Source organism: Ascaphus truei, chromosome 9, assembly GCF_040206685.1.
Source record: "Ascaphus truei isolate aAscTru1 chromosome 9, aAscTru1.hap1, whole genome shotgun sequence".
In the NCBI taxonomy this organism is placed as follows: domain Eukaryota; kingdom Metazoa; phylum Chordata; class Amphibia; order Anura; family Ascaphidae; genus Ascaphus; species Ascaphus truei.
Genome location: NC_134491.1, coordinates 46,746,158 through 46,767,174, shown reverse-complemented (window position 1 = coordinate 46,767,174; position 21,017 = coordinate 46,746,158). Strand labels below are relative to the sequence as shown.

The window sequence follows — 21,017 nt, the reverse complement described above, 5'->3', positions numbered from 1 at the left end:
CATGGCGGCAAATGACGAGACGCCACACTAAGGTAAGGGGGGGGGAGCGAGCACTGGGGGAGGGTAGGCAGGGGGGCGCAGAGAAGGCCCTTCTCTTCCCTTATAAATGTAGGTTTACCATTGCACAGCTCAGTAAACAATTCCTACTAAAGAGAGCAGTTAATATACCTGTGCCTCTGTGTTCATTTAGTGACGTCACATTAGTGACAGTCCCTACTACCAACCCTGAGGCCTGACAGTTATATTGTCTAACCGTACAATAAGTATTAGCAATAAAGCTAGTGCCTCTAAGAGACATAATTATTAACAGGGGTGTTAATTATGTAACTTTACATTTGCTGTACCAGCTGTCAGATAGCTAAACACAACTTCACAACACCGCCAATACATACTAAGAAAAGATTGGGCCACGTTTTGCAAATTGCTAGTTTGCTGGCAATTACTGCACATTGTCACCGGCACAAACCGTCCTTACTGTCTTGCCTGCCAAATACGACATAAATACTCTTGCTGAAAGTCTGTGATACATTGTGAATTAATAAAAGAAGTCTGCAAGGTGCATGTAGACCAGCGGTGTGCAATCTTTCCCGTGTGCGCCCCCCTCCCTGCTTGCGCCCCCCCTAACTTACCTCCTCTCCGGCGTCAAATGATGCCACGGGGCACATGACGTCACGTTGCCATGCCAACGTGACGTAACATGACCCCGTGGCGTCATTTGACGCGTCGGCGAAGAGAAGTGAATTTGCAGAGGGCTCAAGCGTTTCCCCGGCATTAATTTAAATGCCTTGAAGAAAGAGCGCGGGGCCTCTGCAACTGCCGTGCCTCCCCTGAATAATCTTGCGCCTCCCCTGGGGGGCGCGCCCCCCATTTTGCACACCGCTGAATTGTAGACAGTCTATTGGATGTGTGAAACCTGTGTACATTACACATGCATCTTAGAGCAGCAAAATGGGAAAATCCTATATGTTGAATAAATTCGTTCTGTAGTATTAGATAAAACTGGCTGCGTTTTTTTTTTTACTGTACTGATCATCCTTTGGTTGCTACAGCAACAATTTAGAACGTCATATCCACTTCCTCTTTTGAAACAGGCTTTGACACACCTTTTTGAGCTCTGCACTTTGGCGACAAAGTATCACAAATAGATCTGTTGCTTTGTTCCAAAAAGCAGACTGTTTATTACTCTGAAAGCTGTAACAATAATGTGTTACACTTAGTACTAGAATGTTACATATCAGCTACAGCATTTCACAAATTGCAGCACAGAATCAGAAGGCGGCCATTATGTTAGGCGCACAATCAGGATTTTTACAGATTTATAACAGGAGCACCAAATGATTGCCAGTTTAGGTAAGAATGTAAAATTGTACATCTTCACATGCTTTACATATACAAATAAGAAAAAAAAGGTGGAATGCAGTGTTGCTGCTTTAATCGCACAAAGTTCACTCCAGATCACACCTGGCTGTTTATTGATGCAGCAAATGATAAACAAGGAAAAGAAAATGGTTATAAATGACGTTTCTTTTTTTTTTTTTTGCTTTTGTCACACATGTACCCATTGTTGTTTCTCCATAGATACATTCTAGTATAAAATAAATATGGGACTATTTTTCACATTCACTCGGCTGCAAAATCGTGGAAAAATTAGAGAGGAAAACCAGCATCAGAAATATGAATAAGCCAAAGGGAACCCGGAAACAGCATGGGAAGCACCACGTGCTCTGCAGGGCGATATCTCCCTCTGTCTTGTGTCAACCCTGCGTTGGTAGCTTTATTGAAGCATCGGTCCAGCATCGAAAGCGTGATGTGGAGCACTTGTGACTGAGACCTCCGATGTGGGGAACCCCCCCACCCCGAAAAAGAAGATATTGCTGTGCATTTTCCAGTCAATTAGTTACCGATAAATTTAATATTGCATTGTGGTTCTGGTGGAATTCTGAAGTATTATTAGAATTTCCCAAGCATTTTTTTTCCTAAAGGTGTGCTAAAGGCTACAAGAATTGGAAGAATGTCTGAAAAACTGCTGAAAGAAGCTTTTATAAGTAACCTCAATGGAACCAGCTGTACAGAAATCTCAATGGGCTTAAGTTTGCCCCCTCTCTGCTTGCTTTGTAGAGGATTGTTGTATATTCTTCATTATCAGAAATGCGGTGAATCGTTTTACTCGTGGAAAGTTTACCTGTTCGACTTTTTTTTATTTGTGCTTCCTCTTGTTGTGTCCTGCACAGTTTTGTCTAATTTCCTGCATTTTGTACCACTAGTCATTGCAACAATGAGTGTGTTGTTATTGTGCACCATATACAGAGGGAGAAATCATTACACAAACATACCACTTCAGCATACCTGCAAATCCCTCTTGAAAGCGCATCTAGAAAATGAGACGTTCCAGCGGTTACAGCTCTACGTGTGTTCATTAATGTGTTCACTGCCGTTTCCATCTTGGCGGTGGATTTCCCAGTGTTTCCCAGGCGGTATGCTAAAACAGAGACTTATGGAACGGGAGTCATGGATTTTGGAGTGGGGTGTTTTATCTTTTCCAATGCTCTTGTTTCTCCGGAAGCCAAGGTGAAGCAAAATATTTTGCAATCTAAATTTGCCAGAGTGTCCAAGCAGTTGTTGTCGGTGTGGCCACTAATTCTCCTTGGATTTGGACGGTTGATCAGTGTCAAAGCAATAGAGTATCATGAGAATGTGTCAGAGTATGGAGTTCATTGGAACTTCTTTTTCACCTTGGCAATAGTCCGAGTGTTGACATCACTGCTGTTGACCATATTTCCAGCACGCAAGGCCTGGATTATAGCTACAATCCTTGTTTCAAGTTATCAAGCAGTGCTTGAAACTACCACCCTTAAGAGGTTTGTTTTACATGGCAGTGATGGGAAGGACCCGAGAGTTGGTTTCTTAAATGCTAACAGGGAGGGGATATTCTCAATTATTGGGTATATGGCCATTTATGTGGCTGGCGTACAAGTTGGATTGTATGTCTTAAAGAAGAGGACTTTTGTAAAAGAATGGATGACCGCCATCTGTAATCTGATGCTAATAGTTTTTTTGCTTTTTGTAACTTTCTATTTACTTCAGGAATATGTAGAACTAGCCTCCCGTAGAATGGCAAATATAACAATTGCCTCTTATTCCTCTCCTTAATATTACTATGTGACCTGATCTTGGTATTTGCAAAATATTTGGTGACTGGAAGCAAAGTTCCATGTACGTGGAATTTATGCAAGTCATTGGGCAAAAGTAAGAAGAAGGACACATTATTGAAAGAGGGTAAAAGGAGAATACATCTATGTCTAATTGAAGCTGTCTATAGAAACCAGTTACTCTTTTTCTTGCAATCAAATATCATGACAGGTATAGTAAATAAGTTTGTTGACACCATTCACAGCAACACTTTGGTTTCCATCTCTGTGCTTCTCTTATACATGTTTACAAACTGCATGATTATGTATATTCTTCATATAAATGAAATAACTGATAAGTGGTCAGACACCTTTTAATATATCTGAATTTTGTAACCTTTGGTGATAGAAGGGAAGTATGATATTAACTTTACAATATGTAAAATAAAAGTGTACTAAATTATATGTATTCAGATTGATGCTGATTTGCCATATTACAGCGTTCCAAACAGTCACAATTATTTCCCACTAGCTGAGAGCCCCGGCGTTGCCCGGGATGTTTGTGGTGTGGGTGTGGCATTTGGGTGGGGAGTGGTCCACGCGGCCCATGGCGGTGTGCGGTGGTACTGCTGCTGTGGCTGTACTGATGGTGATTGTATCGGTGTGCTGATTTGGGAGGGTTTGTTGCTGATGTGGGGGTGCGGATGTGGGTGTGCCGATGGGGGAGGTGCGCAGGTGCCAATGTGTGGGTGCTGATGGTGTTGATGGGGGCTGGGAATGGTGGGGAGCCGAAAATGCCAGTGTGCTGGGGGGGGGGGCATGGGATACCGGTGTGCTGATGTGGTGGTGCTGGGGATAGTGTGTGTGTGTGTGTGTATACGTGTGTGTGTGTGTATACATGTGTGTATACATGTTTGTGTGTATACATTGTGTGTGTGTGTGTGTGTGTATGTGTACGTGTACATTTGTGTGTGTACATGTTTGTGTGTGTGTATACATGTGTGTGTGTGTATACATGATGTGTATGTATACGTGTGTGTGTGTGTGTACATGTGTGTGTGTGTGTACATGTGTGTGTGTGTACATGTGTGTACATGTGTGTGTGTGTACATGTGTGTGTGTGTGTACATGTGTCTGTGTATACATGTGTGTGTGTGTGTATACATGTGTGTGTGTATACATGTATACACACACACACACACACACACACACGTATACACACACATGTACACACACACGTATACATACACATCATGTATACACACACACACACACACATGTACACACACACACACACATGTATACACACACACATGTATACACACACACACGTGTGTGTGTATACATGTGTGTGTGTATACATGTGTGTGTATACATGATGTGTATATGTAATACGTGTGTGTGTGTGTATGTATACGTGTGTGTATGTATACGTGTGTGTGTGTGTGTGTATGTATACGTGTGTGTGAGTATGTATACGTGTGTGTGAGTATGTATACGTGTGTGTGTGTGTGTGTGTGTATGTATACGTGTGTGTGTGTGTGTGTATGTATATGTGTGTGTGTATGTATATGTGTGTGTGTGTGTGTATGTATATGTGTGTGTGTGTGTGTATGTATACGTGTGCGTGTCTACGTGCGCGTGTCTACGTGCGCGTCTGCGTGTGTGTACACGTGTGTGTGTCGACGCGTGTGTGTACGTGTGTGTACGTGCACGTGCGTGTGTCTACGTGCGGGCACATCATCCCCCCCCTCCCCTTGCACATCACCCCCCCCCCCTCCCCTTGCACATCATCCCCCCCCCTCCCCTTGCACATCATCCCCCCCTCCCCTTGCACATCATCCCCCCCTCCCCTTGCACATCATCCCCTCCCTCCCCTTGCACATCACCCCCCCTCCCCTTGCACATCATCCCCCCCCTCCCCTTGCACATCATCCCCCCCCTCCCCTTGCACATCATCCCCCCCCTCCCCTTGCACATCATCTCCCCCTTGCACATCATCCCCCCCCTCCCCTTGCACATCATCCCCCCCCTCCCCTTGCACATCATCTCCCCCTTGCACATCATCACCCCCCCTTGCACATCATCACCCCCCCTTGCACATCATCATCATCCCCCCCCCTCCCCTTGCACATATCCCTCTGCACCTCACATCACCTCCGATCACGGCGGGACTACGCGCGCTCGCTCTGCACTTGAGAGCCGGCTCGGCTCCCCCGGGGAGGAAGGGGAGAGCGGGCTCGGCTCCCCCGGGGAGGAAGGGGAGAGCGGGCTCTGCTCGCAGGGGGAGGGAGAGCGGGCTCGGGAGGAGGAGGAGGAAAGAAGCCGCCGCCGCGGTCCGCACAGTGGGGCCGCGTGTTGTGCAGGCCTGTGCGGAGTATGCAGCGTGCGGAAGAGGTGAGAGGCGAGGGCCGGAAGTGTGCGGCGTGCAGGAGAGAAGCGAGGGCCGGAAGTGTGCGGCCGTGAGAGGTGAGCAGCAGGGAGAGAGGCGACGGTGAGAGGGGCTGATGGTGCGCTTCGAGGGGGGTTGTAATGCGGGTGTGAGGGACTGATCCGGCGGGGGTGCGGATGGAGGTTGCGGCCCATGGGTTTCGCGGCAGATGGCGGGCCGGGTGTGAGGTGCGGCTGGGTGGGGTTGCAGGGGCGCTCGGTGAGGAGAATCTGCGGCTGCACTGCGCTCAGAGGGGCACGCGGTGTAGGCGTGGAGGGCGGGACACACGGGGGGAGGGGGGCGAGGTACACCGGCCAATGAGAGCCGTGGGGGGTGGGACACAGGGGGGGGGGGGGGTGAGCCAATGAGAGCCGTGGGATCAGATTCACCCTAGACACGGACATACAATGGTTTCAAAAATATAGATATAGATGATGATGACTAGCATGCATTTTAAGACATTTCAAGTAGATACTTTCACACTTTTTATTAAATAAAGCATTGCCTCCATCTCTTGACATTCGGTGCACTATATAAATAAAAATGTAAGCTCTCCAGAGCATGCCTCCTTTTTATATGTTCTAGATTAGAATCCTATATGTATTTAAATAAATAAAAAATATACATAAAAATAAAATAAAAAATATGAACAAAAAAATAATATCATTAAAAGAAATCCCTTTTTCCTGGTGCAGGTATTCTGCATCGCTTTGGCCTCACATTTGCGTTTGCTACATACTTGTACACGTTGAAGCATTAGTTTCCTTCTCAAACCATCAGCTTTATTTTGACCGACAATGGAATCGCAAGCCTTATTACCACGCTTCACTCCCCCAACGGGTCCTTCCTCAGAGAACTTTATTTATCGCTACTGTGCCACATTCTATGGGGGTTATGCATAAAGCAGTGATAAGTGTTGTTTTTAAGTGAGATAAATGTCTTTATTTCTCAAAATTGCGTGCAGCGCGATTCACAAAGCAGTGATAACACTGCAGTATCGCGCTTAAAAGGCTTTTCATCATCAAAACACAGTCATTGCTAAAAAATTTGAGCCATAAATTGTGCCAAAAAGCACTTATCTCACTTAAAAACACTTATCACTGCTTTGTGCATAACCCCCTATGTCAGTTATAAATTCGTAACCAAAGCAGTATATAATGTATATCCACCGGGATATCTGGTTTTGTGCTTTATGGGCTTAACTTTTAGGAAGAAAAAAAACCTCTACAGTGTCTTAAATGAAAAAAATGTTTGAGAAGGTAGAAGATTTTGGTAAGAGCTGTTACAGCTGCAGACCAAGCAATATCCTATGTGTTTTTTTTTTTTTTGTTAAATAAATCAGTTCTGTACTATGCTAAAATACTTTTTTTTTTTACATTTTTTTAAAACAACTCTGAATTACATTTTAAATGTATTATAATGTAACAAGCCTTTTTTGTTCCTATAGCAACCATTTACAAAGTCACATCCCCTTCCTCTTCTGAAACAGCCTCTGGCACACCCCTTTTTGAGCTCCGTCCTCTCTCTAGCACTGCACCAATGTATCTAGTGACTGCCTGGTCACATGATCTTCCCCACAGAACTTTGCATCTTTGGTCCTCTTCTGCTGCACTGACAGCCATTTAGTGAACCCCCAAAGCTGAATTTTCGCTGATCGATCACAGGAAACCGGATTGATTGGCAACTTTGCTAATTACTTATCATTGTGTGGATTGTATTTAAGGAGAAAAAAATGTTTTAAAAAACCCTGGCAGCTTGGACTGCTGCTTTAAGTAAGACTGCAGCCTGAAAGATGCCCTGTTGCTGTTCATAACATATTGGAATTCAGGTCTACTGGTCCAGCCACAAAAAGGCTAAAACAATTCCCTAAATATCCATTAAAAGATGCCCTGTGATGTCATGGGGTCATAATGTATTGGCAACTGTTTTCGAGACATCATGTGTAGTCCTCTGGAGTACTCATCAGGCATTCTGTTACCCCGTACATTTAATTTAATACCTCTAATTTTCTAATCTCCCTAATGATATCTGTCCACTATTTGATAATTAATCTAGATAATGGGAAAACCTGGATGTGATGCCACTTCTCAGGACGTTGAAGTGCGTCCAGCATGCCATTAGAAAGACATTAGCATGTTATTTACCATTCCCAAATAAAATCTAAACAATGATGGTACATAGGAGAGGACAATGATGGTACTGACCTTGACGTGGGTTTTAGAGTCTGTGCAAAGGGCTATGACCGTAATAGCAGATATTATGTTCAAGAAATGTGCCCCGTGGATAGAAATGACCTGCTGACATCCCAAAATGGGTTATTTTGCCAAGATGCAGAATGTAACAAGATCAGAAGATGGGCACAGTGCTGAACTGAAACAGGCATCGAGCACGTAACACAAGAGTTCCTGAAGTCTCACTCAGAACTTTTCATTTAAAGCAGCACTTGGAGCTACAGTATGTTTTTTTTGTTGTTTTTCTTTAATAGGTTTGAAGCAGGGGGTCTCGGGAGCTGAACCACATTAATTTAATCTCCGAGGATTCTCTACTTCCCGAGATACGCACCTCCGTAGGTGCTGCCGGTAGGAACCCTGGCTGGTTTTACAGTATGGCGGTGTGGGATTATAGCAGTGCTGCAGTGGAAGGTATACGCAGTATACATGCTGTTATTTTCAAACGAATAGCGTATACTCTCAGCTTTATGGAAAATACGGGTGCTAACCGCCTGGTTAAAAAAAATTGCCAACTCTCCCGCATTTTGCGTGTAGTTTTATGTACAACGAATGAGTCATATGAAACCAAAAAGCGAGCGAAGAACTGAAATCCCTGCGCCCGACCTTCTCTTAAACCATGAAGAATACTTTAACAAAATGCCAGTAAACTCCACATACCTACTTCCTTACACCTGCCCGTGCTGGAGGTGTGGCCTGCCTCACTTCCGCATCTGTAGCGAGACCCCAGCTTCCCTCCATTCCCGCTGCGCTGGCGTGAGAAGAACACGCTGGCCACTGCAAATACTGTTATGGGCCACGCTTTCCAAGACCCAAAACACTGAACCTTCAGGTGGTGGATGTAGCCCTGAGGTTCCGGTGACCCTTTCTTACCTCCGCGCGCACCAGGGGGGGGGGCTGGTTGGGCGGCCGTGTCACCGGGGGCACCCGGTGACTGCAGATTCAGGGCGCTGCCATGTTGGTTTGGTTCACGCATGCGCAGTGGCACGAGAGCTGCGGCGGTCTTTGCAAAGAGCTGGCGCATGCGCAGTGGAAAGCGTGCAAAGCGGGACCAATCAGGAGGAGGCTCTCAGCTGGGACTACAATTCCCATGAGCCTTTGAGTAGTCACCTGTTCCTAGAGAGCCAATAGGGTTGGTAGATTGCGGCTGACAGGATAGGGACGTGTGCAGCCGGGACCATGCTTGTCAGAGGAGGCTGGGATAGCAAGGGGAGAGGAGGTGTGTGACTGCAGGGGTCAGTGACCCACTGCATAGGCCAGTATCCCCCCTAGGCCCCAGTGCAGGCCCTGAGACATAGCTTGTGGTTACTGCAGGGAACAGCCCTTAGGCAGGGACTTTGCCTGCTTAGGGTAAAGGCCTAATCAGAGACTCAGCGCTGCAGTGAGGAGCCTGTCATCATTAGCCTGGGCTCAGGTTATTGGACGTCACGGCACGTGGAAGCATCTCCTGCGGTGGGGGAATTCCTCGTGAGAGACAACGCTGGATCGGCAGATCCTTTTTGAAGAGTCAGCGACCGGGTGTTGGAACGCCCGGCAGGTAGTACACCAGTGCACCAACATACCGGTACCTTACAGGCACTGATCCCGCCTTGGGGGGTGGGTTCCTTGGGGACACCCAGGAGGTTAAGTGACCAAGGGACTGGTCAGTTACACTGAACACGGTGTGGGATATAAATGGTGGGGTGGGGGGATGGAGACACTACTGCACAGTGACGTGTGGCAGGGGCCACTGGTATATCAAGGTTGTTCATATGGGTGCATATATTCTATATAGTAAAGGATTACGTTATATATGCAAGCTGTTACTGTTGTTCTTGGCCAGGGAAATCTCACATATCGGGGATCCTGGGCAAGTGGAGGCGCTGCCAGTTAATATATTGTTGCCCCAGGCTTCCAGTAGCGGAGGCTCAGATCTCTGTGAGCCAGCAGGTAAAGCCAGCATCAGAAGACCCGTCTAGTCAGAGGGAAAGAGGGCTACATGTATAACCTTCGTTTTGTTTTTTTTTTTAACGACTACACTGGATTTAAACCCCCATGAAGTACCGGCGGCAGCAAATCCGGTAAGTATCTCAGGAAGCCGGGGGACTCCAGAGCAGAAATTAAAGCAGTTTAGACCCCCCTCCTTTCTGTAGATCAATGTTTTTCAACCAGCATCCCTAGGAACCTTTGGGCTCCCCGGGCGTCCCTAAAGGGTTCCCTGTAATTTTCAAGTCATTTTAAAATTGTACCAAATACAGAAGTATTTCCAATGCATCTGGTCTCAGACGTGCTATTAGAGAGGGTTGGGGTTCCTTACAATGCATCTGATCTCAGACGGGCTATTAGAGAGGGTTGGGGTTCCTTACAATGCATCTGATCTCAGACGCACTATTAGAGAGGGTTGGGGTTCCTTACAATGCATCTGATCTCAGACGCGCTATTATAGAGGGTTGGGGTTCCTTACAATGCATCTGATCTCAGACGCGCTATTATAAAGGGTTGGGGTTCCTTACAATACATCTGAACTCAGACGCACTATTAGAGAGGGTTGGGGTTCCTTACAATGCATCTGATCTCAGACGCGCTATTAGAGAGGGTTGGGGTTCCTTACAATGCATCTGAACTCAGACGCGCTATTAGAGAGGGTTGAGGTTCCTTACAATGCATCTGAACTCAGACGCACTATTAGAGAGGGTTGGGGTTCCTTACAATGCATCTGAACTCAGACGCGCTATTAGAGAGGGTTGAGGTTCCTTACAATGCATCTGAACTCAGACGCGCTATTAGAGAGGGTTGAGGTTCCTTACAATGCATCTGAACTCAGACGCGCTGTTAGAGCCGATTAGGGTTCCTCAGAATTTTACATAGGGTTCCTTAACCATAAAAAGGTTGGAAACCACTGTTATAGATGTTAAAAAAAAAGGGTGGCCCCAGAGGGGACAGCTGCTTTAATAAGCTCAAGTGCAAAAAAGCACTGGACCACTACCTTTAAAACAACAATTCAACCGCTGAGTATATATTATTTGTCCGGCCACAAGTACAATTTCTGAGCAGCTAAATACTGTTGACTTTATCTCAGAAGCTCCTGTTTTCCCAATTACATAAGGTATTAATGATTCTTAGTGATGTGAGGAATTGCTATTTTCCAGATGTATTCAGAGGAAGAATACAACCCCCACAGTAGAGCAAATGCAATAATTGTTGACTTGAAATTTACAATTAACATGTGTTTTAATGAATCCAAATGCAGCGATAGTGATAGAGATGGTGACAAATTCCTTTCAAGTGGTCACTGCATAATTTATCTGTCCTCTTTATTCTTGGATCCTGCTATGCCAATTTAAAATGCCAGCAGATATTGTTAATGCTTCAGTGCTCTGTACTTGTGCTTCGGAGCAGTGCTAAAAGGGGAGCGCGTGGAGTGACATAATGTGAGGATAAACTGGTGCATGTGTCATATTTGTTCCTGCATAGATGTGTGCTTAATACTTTGACATCTGAATGGGATGGGCATCCAACAGCTCCTCCCTGTCATCACCAACATTACCATATGTCAGGGCTGGCCAACTCAGTCCTCAAAGGGGAAACAACAGGTCAGGTATTAAGGGTATTCCTGCTTCAGCACAGGTGGCTCAATCAGTGGCACAGTCGACTGAGCCACTGATTGAGCCGCCTGAGCTGAAGATGCACGGGTGGCCAACTCCAGTCCTCAAGGCCCACCAACAGGTAAGGTTTGCAGGATATCCCTGCTTCAGCACAGGTGGCTCAGTCAATGACTGACTGATCCAGGTCCCTTTGCAAAAGGGAATGCTTTTGGAGTGTCTTGACACCAGTAAACTGGTGATTCGTGCCCCTGCTGTTTCCATGCATCGCTCTCTCTTCTGATGCCATCCACATCTGTAGGCTCTTTTAATAAATGTTTTCAGAATTTGATATATATTTATATTAATATATCTTTTCATTATATATATTTTTCTAGGCGCTATCATCTAGTCCATTATTGCATTACTTCCTTCTGCTCTCTATTCATTTTTATCACACATTCTATTTATTGACAATACACAACAAATTCAATGATCCAATACGTATTTTTATTGTGCACATTTGCTGTTGATTCTGATCTGGATTATACTATTGATCAGGTGATTTGTATTTGTTTGTACAATTGTATTGTCTTTTCATATGTTTATATTTCTTTGTTACATAGATTTTTAGTAATACTATTATTAGCTCCCTCCATTTATATTGTTATTTGTTTATTTGTATATTTATCCTTTGTGTTTATTTGATTGCTAGTACTTTTTCTATATCCTGTGGTGTCCTTTGCACTGTTTTTAATTTTTTTACACGTTTGCCTTGAAACTCAGCCAACATTTTGGGCAGACCCTATAACAAATTGCTTCACCATTTTGCTAGGTCACCTTAGACGCATTTAAGCTGTTGCTATCTACACCTGATCATCCCCTGAGGAAGTCGCCATTCAGAGTGGCGGAACGCGTTGGGTACGCCTCTGACCGAAATTGACGGACTTGAGCGGAGCTTGATTGAGTGAGTTGCAAATAAATGAATTTGGGGTCCCACATCTTCCCTTGCCAAGCTTCTGTTCCTCCTTCTTTGTCTATTGTTAGCCAGACTTCTGCGTGGGCTCCAGCTGGTGTGGTGACCCTTGTACACAGACCCTTGCACTGTTTGAATTTTCCTGGACGCTAAAGGCTGGATTTCCGAGAGGTACACCGGCTGGTGATTATTAGATTTGATCTCGCAATGCTTTATTATTCTCTATTTTTGTGAGGGCATATCTTACCTTTCCATAGATGTACTACCCGTTGATACTTTTTGACACTATGGAGCGTGCGCTGCTACTTCTTGTTTTGTACATTCCCTTCGGATGTGGTTCATCGTTTATGAAGCTGGCAGAAGTCTTCACTACCCTGTCAGTATCACTCTTATCATCATGGATATTGGATTTATATAGCCATTTCCATCTCTATCGTGTGCCAGTCCAATGTCTGAGTGATTTGTAATCTTTATAAGGATCTTATTTCACTGCGCACATTTAACGTAATTGTACAATTGAGTAATATGAAATATTTTTGGTTATTTTTTATCACGTGCGATTAGATTCACAATAAATATCAGAACACACACTTCAAACACGTATATTTCTAGTATCTATGTTGAATAGAACTTTTAGTTAGATTTGTGGAGCTCTTTACATGTGCTCACATATATATATATATATATATATATATATATATATATATATATATATATATATACCGTCGAGTCTCCGTTATCCGACCTAAACGGGACCAATCCTGTGTCGGATAACTGAAAATGTCGGATAATACAGAAAGTATTTAATGCGACATTTGCTCCCCCCCCCCCCCCTTCTCGCTTACCGGTGGCGGCACAGCGGGAGCAGAGCGGCACAGGAGTCAGACAGCTGGCAGCAGTAGAAGACCATGTCAGCCGAGGAAACAAGTTGAGACATACAATCGGAGCAGGAGCAGAGCAGCACAGGAGACGACCGGGGAGGAACGCGCTGTAACACCGGAAGTTGACCGGAGTCTCCAGCTCCCGCTGTGCCGCCGGTAAGCCTGGTAAGTGAAAAAAGAAGCAACTAAATAACTCCTTTGTTAAAAAAACAGTCTCAAAATGTTACAGGTCACTAATAAATTCGAAGGCCATTTGGGAGGGACGCTGGGCTTCTGTATTTGATCTCCATTTATACAAATGTGTGAACTAAAGTAGATTCCCTTCATTAGATTCTGCAGATAAATTCCAAAGCAAATACATTTCTGGCCCAACTTTATTGGGGATTCGAAATAATCATTTGGAAACGTACAGTAGTACCTTTTTTGGGTCCAAAAAACAGAAACACAGGAGTATACAAGCTGGGGTAGATAAGACCAATTTAATCACAAAGTTGTCCATTTTTGATAGACCAGGAATGGCTAACTCCCGTGTCCAAGGGCCACCAACAGGTCAGGCTTTAAGGATATCTCTGCTTCCTCGCAGGTAGCTCAGTCAAAGACTGGCAAACTTCAGTCTTCAGGGGCCACCAACAGGTCAGGTATTCAGGATGTCCCTGCTTCAGCTAAGGAAGCTGAAGCAGGGATATCCTTAAATCCTGACCTGTTGGTGGCCCTTGAGGACTAGAGTTGGCTACCGCTGCTATAGGTCCTTGCGACAAGCTTCATGTATACAAAAAGGAAAGCGTTCTTGTGAGGTGCACAAATATTGAAAAAAGAAACAAAATGTTTATATGATGTGCACCGTGCCGTCGCGACAAACAGCGTTAAGTAATAAAAGTTTCCTTGTGTGTCATGAAATTATTCTGCACGTGATTTTCTTGCGCATTCGTTATTTTTCCCTATGTGAAATCATTTTCCATGAGCCGTTTTGCTGCAGATTTTCATCAACGAAATTATGAAAGCTGTTTTATGGTCGTAAACAAATAAGTAAGTCCTCTAACAGCAGGTGATATTTATGATTTGTGCTAACAGAATATATTTTTAAGATTTATGGTTAACCCTATATAATCTCATGCTGCTGTTCGGGGCGTTGCCGAATGAAAATCTTCATTGACTTTGGGCCAGAACGTCATATATATGAGAAGGAGCGGCTCAGTGAGTGAAGACGCGACTGATAACAATGACACTGAGTTTGAAGCAGGGTCAATTCCCAATGTCAGCTCCTTGTGACCTTGTGTGAGTCACTTTATCTCCCTGTGCCTCAGGCACCAAAAACATAGATTGTAATCTCACCTGGCCAGGGACTGTGTCTGTAACATTCCTATGTGCTGCGTACCGCATGCTGTACTGTCATTGTGAAGCGCTCCGAGTCCCATTGGGAGAAAAGCGCTATCTTATACTATATTAGTGAAAGCACTGTATGTTTGCCTGCCTGGATGTCCGGTGTCCCTAGCGGCAATCTCATTGGTCCCTTGGCCCGCCCGCCCCCGCACACCTCTCATTGGCCTCACACACTCACACCACCCCCTTGGCCCGCCCCCCCCACCTCTCATTGGCCTGAGGCGGAGTGACGGGCCAAAGGTCCAAAAAAATAAATAAAACACACACACACACACACACACACACACCTCTCTCCCCGCTCCAAATCACCTCTCCCCCCTCCCCAAATCACCTCTCCCCCCTCCCCAGCGGCATCACCTCTCCCCCTCCCCAAATCACCTCTCCCCCCTCACCGCTCCAAATCACCTCTCCCCCTCCCCGCTCCAAATCACCTCTCCCCGCTCCAAATCACCTCTCCCCGCTCCAAATCACCTCTCCCCGCTCCAAATCACCTCTCCCCGCTCCCCAGCGGCATCACCTCTTCCCCCTCCCCAGCGGCATCACCTCTTCCCCCTCCCCAGCGGCATCACCTCTTCCCCCTCCCCAGCGGCATCACCTCTTCCCCCTCCCCAGCGGCATCACCTCTTCCCCCTCCCCAGCGGCATCACCTCTTCCCCCTCCCCAGCGGCATCACCTCTCCCCCTCCCCAGCGGCATCACCTCTCCCCCTCCCCGCTCCAAATCACCTTTCCCCCTCCCCAGCGGCATCACCTCTCCCCCCTCACCGCTCCAAATCACCTCTCCCCGCTCCAAATCACCTCGCTTCCCGCAGCTGCCACGCGGCGCGTAAGATGGCGGACCCCCTTCCTCCCTCGCGGCGCCGAGTCAGACGGTGGCGGCGCCCGGAAGTACAGGTAGGTGTCGCTCCCCACCTCCGGCGCCAAACGGAACTGAGAAAGGGCGCATCAACTGAGGTGTGTGTGTGTGTGTGTGTGTGTGTGTGTGTGTGTGTGTGTGTGTGTCACTGTCCACTGCCCCCCCTCCTGTCCACTGCCCCCCCCTCCTGTCCACTGCCCCCCCCTCCTGTCCACTGCGTCCCCCCTCCTGTCCCCCCTCCTGTCCACTGCCCCCCCCCTCCTGTCCACTGCCCCCCCTCCTGTCCACTGCCCCCCCTCCTGTCCACTGCCCCCCCCTCCTGTCCACTGCCCCCCCCTCCTGTCCACTGCCCCCCCCCCTCCTGTCCACTGCCCCCCCCTCCTGTCCACTGCCCCCCCTCCTGTCCACTGCCCCCCCCCCTCCTGTCCACTGCCCCCCCCCTCCTGTCCACTGCCCCCCCCCTCCTGTCCACTGCCCCCCCCTCCTGTCCACTGCCCCCCCTCCTGTCCACTGCCCCCCCCCCTCCTGTCCACTGCCCCCCCCCTCCTGTCCACTGCCCCCCCCTCCTGTCCACTGCCCCCCCCTCCTGTCCACTGCCCCCCCCCTCCTGTCCACTGCCCCCCCCCTCCTGTCCACTGCCCCCTCCCTCCTGTCCACTGCCCCCCCTCCTGTCCACTGCCCCCCCCTCCTGTCCACTGCCCCCCCCTCCTGTCCACTGCCCCCCCCTCCTGTCCACTGCCCCCCCCTCCTGTCCACTGCCCCCCCCCCTCCTGTCCACTGCCCCCCCCTCCTGTCCACTGCCCCCCCCTCCTGTCCACTGCCCCCCCCCTCCTGTCCACTGCCCCCCCCTCCTGTCCACTGCCCCCCCCCTCCTGTCCACTACCCCCCCCTCCTGTCCACTGCCCCCCCCCTCCTGTCCACTGCCCCCTCCCTCCTGTCCACTGCCCCCCCCCTCCTGTCCACTGCCCCCTCCTGTCCACTGCCCCCCCCCTCCTGTCCACTGCCCCCCCCTCCTGTCCACTGCCCCTCCCTCCTGTCCACTGCCCCTCCCTCCTGTCCACTGCCCCCCCCTCCTGTCCACTGCCCCCTCCTGTCCACTGCCCCCTCCTGTCCACTGCCCCCCCCTCCTGTCCACTGCCCCCCCCCTCCTGTCCACTGCCCCCCCCTCCTGTCCACTGCCCCCCCCCCCTCCTGTCCACTGCCCCCCCCCCTCCTGTCCACTGCCCCCCCCCCTCCTGTCCACTGCCCCCCCCCCTCCTGTCCACTGCCCCCCCCTCCTGTCCACTGCAGGAAATGCAGAGGGAGGAATCCATGCCTTTGAGGCGCCCCCCCCCCCCCCCTCCCTTTGACGCCCCCCCCCCTCCCTTTGACGCCCCCCCCCTCCCTTTGACGCCCCCCCCCTCCCTTTGACGCCCCCCCCTCCCTTTGACGCCCCCCCTCCCTTTGACGCCCCCCCCTCCCTTTGACGCCCCCCCCCTCCCTTTGACGCCCCCCCCCTCCCTTTGACGCCCCCCCTCCCTTTGACGCCCCCCCCCCTCCCTTTGACGCCCCCCCCTCCCTTTGACGCCCCCCCCCCTCCCTTTGACGCCCCCTCCCTCCCTTTGACGCCCCCCCCCTCCCTTTGACGCCCCCCCCTCCCTTTGACGCCCCCCCCCCTCCCTTTGACGCACCCCCCCCTCCCTTTGACGCCCCCCCCTGCCTTTGACGCCCCCCCCTGCCTTTGACGCCCCGCGCGCACACACTGACTGACTGACGCACGCACGCACACACTGACTGACGCGCACACAAACCCTGACTGACGCACGCACACACTGACTGAGGCACACACTGACTGTGTGTGCGTCAGTCAGTCTGTGTGTGTTTGTGTTTCTGCCTCAGACTCACTGACGCGCGAGCAAACACACAGTGACTGACGCACACACGCTACATGAAGCTGTAAAGGAGGGAGGGAGGGGGGGGACTGGATTGATGTGAATGGGGGACAAACAGAGAGAGGGGGGAGGAGAGAGAGGAACGGGAACATTACATCCCGGGCAACGCCGGGTCTCTCAGCTAGTATGAAATAAAGTTATTATTATTTATTATAATATAGAATGTACCCTTTAAGATTTCTAAACCCTTACTGAACACATAATCCACAGAATTCCGCACGGGATGAAATGCTGTTTCCCCCGGAAAGTGAACATGTTCTTGAAACATATTTGTGGTCCCAAATTCAATAACAAAAGGCATAACCTACCTAGAATTGAAGTAGTCGTGCATTGTTGCACAAATATAAGGATATACATTCTTCCCCTGAAAAGGTAAAAATGATAACTACTTCAATGACTAACGTTTCATCCCTTTAAATTAAAACCCACGGACTGTAAGGTGTTTTATGGCAGCAGGCTGATTAGTAAATATGGACCATTATCTTCCCTGGCAAGTTTTTTAGTTCAAAACCAGTTCCATGCTTGTTGATTTAAAATGACGTTACTGTAGCAGGCTTACATTGTATACGGTTTGTGTAAATATGTCATACTCGTTACACTTCTACACCAAAGAACTCTACCACATGAGGAGGCGCACATACAGCGGGGGTTGTAATGAAATGATACACTTTCTGTCCTCATTGATACACTTTAACCTGGATCCCCCCCTGACCGCACCATGAGACTGCTCTAACAAAATCTCATCCAGGCAAAATCACGGGGGCAGTTTTCCTATCTAGTCTCACTAGACCTGTTTTCTGCCTTCGATACGATTGACCTCCCTCTCCTACTCTATACACGGCCTGCATGGCACATCCTCTCTTTGTTCTCTTCCCATCTACCCGATAGCGCCATTGCTGGCACATCCCTACGCTAGCTACCCATACCCACAGTGCCGGATTTCCAAAGAGGCTTGATAGGCGGCAAAATGTAGGGGTAGTACATTTTCTGTTTTTTCTCTTTCCCCCATATATAGAGGCCCCGTTCTCTTCCCCACTGATTGCCGGAGGAGAGCATGGGGCCTCTGTAACGGTCTCTTACCTTCTCCTTCACGCCGCCCTCCTCTTACTGCAGTATCGTGACGTCCGACGGCACATGGCGGCACGTTGCCATGACAATGTGATGCCACATTTTGGATATGCACAAAAGACTTGTGAATTTGTGAGTACAAACCCTGCTGGATTCTGAAAATCAATTGTACACATCACCAGAAACGTATTGCACTATTTTGTAAGTTTTTCTTTTTCATATATCTGCGCTCACCGAAAACCTGGACAACTAAGAACATAGGACTGAAAAAGCCATCCACAAAAGGGTTTGAGCAGCAAATGACATGTATCTTTTTATTTTTGACAGCGCGTCACTAATTTTATGCGAATTATTTGCACTTATAGATGTTTTTTTTCACAGAAATAATGACGAATATCACAGTATATTATTGTTATTATAAGAATTGCACTGATTTGGTTTAAGCGCCACCTAGGATAACACTTTTGTTTTTTCACTAAATAAATAAAACATAATACATAATGAAATTTGTTTCAAGAGACTACAGGCCTTATTTTATATTGCTCAAAGATTTGTGGACAAAAATTCCCATTGAAGTCATTTTCATCCGAGACAGCCCAAAAGGCCGCTCCAGAAAATATAGTCTTGAAGACTGGAGTTGAGAACAGCAGGGGTTCTCAACTCCAGTCCCCAAGACCTCCCCAACAGGTTAGGTTTTTAGGATATCCCTGCTTCAGCACAGGTGGGTCAAAATATCCCTGTTTCTGCACAGGTGGCTCAATCAGTCCCTGATCCTGCACATGTGGCTCAGTCCGTCCCTGCTTCAGCACAGGTGTGCTGAAGCTTGGATATCCATAAGACCTGACCTGTTGGGAGGTCTTGAGGACTTTATTTGAGAACCCCTGACCTATAGTAAGTCCACAAAGAATACGTTCTTGATTGATGCTCTCCCATGAGAGACCTATTACAGACAAAACTGTTTTATAAATCATTGAGTCAATTGATGACTATACATCTGCTCAAAGGGATTTGTATGCATTGTAATTCAAATGAGTTCACACAAACTGTACATTTTATTCTCAAGCCATTACTGCACTATTCAAATGTTTACACAATATAGATTGGCACATTGCATCTGCCATCCATTAAAATACACTATATATGAATAGGGTGATAAATCATATATGATTGGTTTCTCTGAAAAGTGCCTTCAGATATAAAAATGTCATTGTAATAAAACACCTTTCTTTCATGTATTTCGTATTTTCTAATTGATTTGAAAGCATTTAGAGGCTACTTAAATAAACCTTGGCAAAATAAAGGAATCCTATTCTGCATTAAAATGTCGAATTGCTCTACGTAGACACTGAAAGCAAAATAATTAAAACATAATTGGGAGCTCGGTACGGATCGGAAAATAGATATGATCTGAATGCGTTCGTCTTAATAAATGCTACAATTCACAGGTGCAAACATGAAGAGCCCAACAGATGCACCCTGTGCGATGTGAGGCAGTGGTGGGTTATCTTACAATATAACGTGGGGCGTTTATTTTCTTATGTGTTACGGTATTCTTGTGCAACTGCCTTAATGCGCATAACAAACACATTCTAATGCGCCTTTATGTGCACTGAATACCGCGTTTTTTAAACAGATGTAGCGCTGCACTTTAACACTACCCACAGCACTTTACATCAGCGGCGGCCAGCTCCAGTCCTCAAGGGCCCACAACAGGTCAGGTTTTCAGGATATCCCACACAGCACGGGTGACGCAGTCGAAGACCGAGCCACAGATTGAGCCACCTGTGCTTGAAGCAGGGATATCCTGAAAACCTGTCCTGTTGGTGGCCCTTGAGGACTAGAGTTGGCCGCCCCTGTTCTAAACAGTTCAGTGTATCCAACGAGTTTGCAAAGCAAAACTGCCCATTGATGCTACTTTTAACCCATTCACTGCCAGAGCGAACCACATTGTTTTACGCAGTCATCCAACAGCCGTGGTTTTTTTTTTTTTTTTTTTTCTATTGCTTTTTAGTTCAAGGACATTGAGAAACTGGAGTTGTTTGCTGGGAAGGATTGATGTTCATTTGTGTCCAGGTATTCTAAACAAAAACAGCGCGTTTAATGCCAGACCGGGCCAGCCACGCTTTGCATCACACAGGGGCACCAAACATAACCCGAAGTTATAACCCCTTTGCTACAGAAAGGGCGTGTTACAGTGCGGCATCACGGGCGTCTCTGGGAGTAAAAGGCTCAGCTTGTGCTGCCGTGTCAGCGCGGTGTGATTCTCAGCCTAATAACTGGGCCACACGGGCCCTGGATTCCAAGTCTGTGGTTAAACGCGTCTCCTGTTTCTCTCTGTGATGCCTGACGGAGAGCATCAGCTCTGAGCAGCAGTGAGTGTTCCCAGCGACCGAGGAAAACATTTCCACCTGCCTTGGATGGCAATGCCGTTATGACTCATTTGCTCGGCTGAGACTCGCATTGCTGTGCCTTTTACACCTCAGCAGGGGTTTTACTGCTGCCCCGGCTATTACTACGAGCGAGGGAAAGGACTGATTCTGTCCTCAGCTAATGCTGCTGCATCCAGCAGCAACTAATAAT

At 47.7% G+C, this 21,017-nt stretch overlaps 1 protein-coding gene across 1 annotated transcript; it reads left to right on the top strand.

Moving 5' to 3' along the window:
* Positions 1-1,863: 1,863 nt before the first annotated feature.
* On the top strand, positions 1,864-3,506 carry LOC142503240 (glucosaminyl-phosphatidylinositol-acyltransferase PIGW-like). The gene is given in 3 exon segments (XM_075615400.1): positions 1,864-2,381; positions 2,384-3,121; positions 3,124-3,506. Coding segments are annotated over 3 exon segments (1,491 nt in total). The 5' UTR covers positions 1,864-2,011.
* Positions 3,507-21,017: the final 17,511 nt, after the last annotated feature.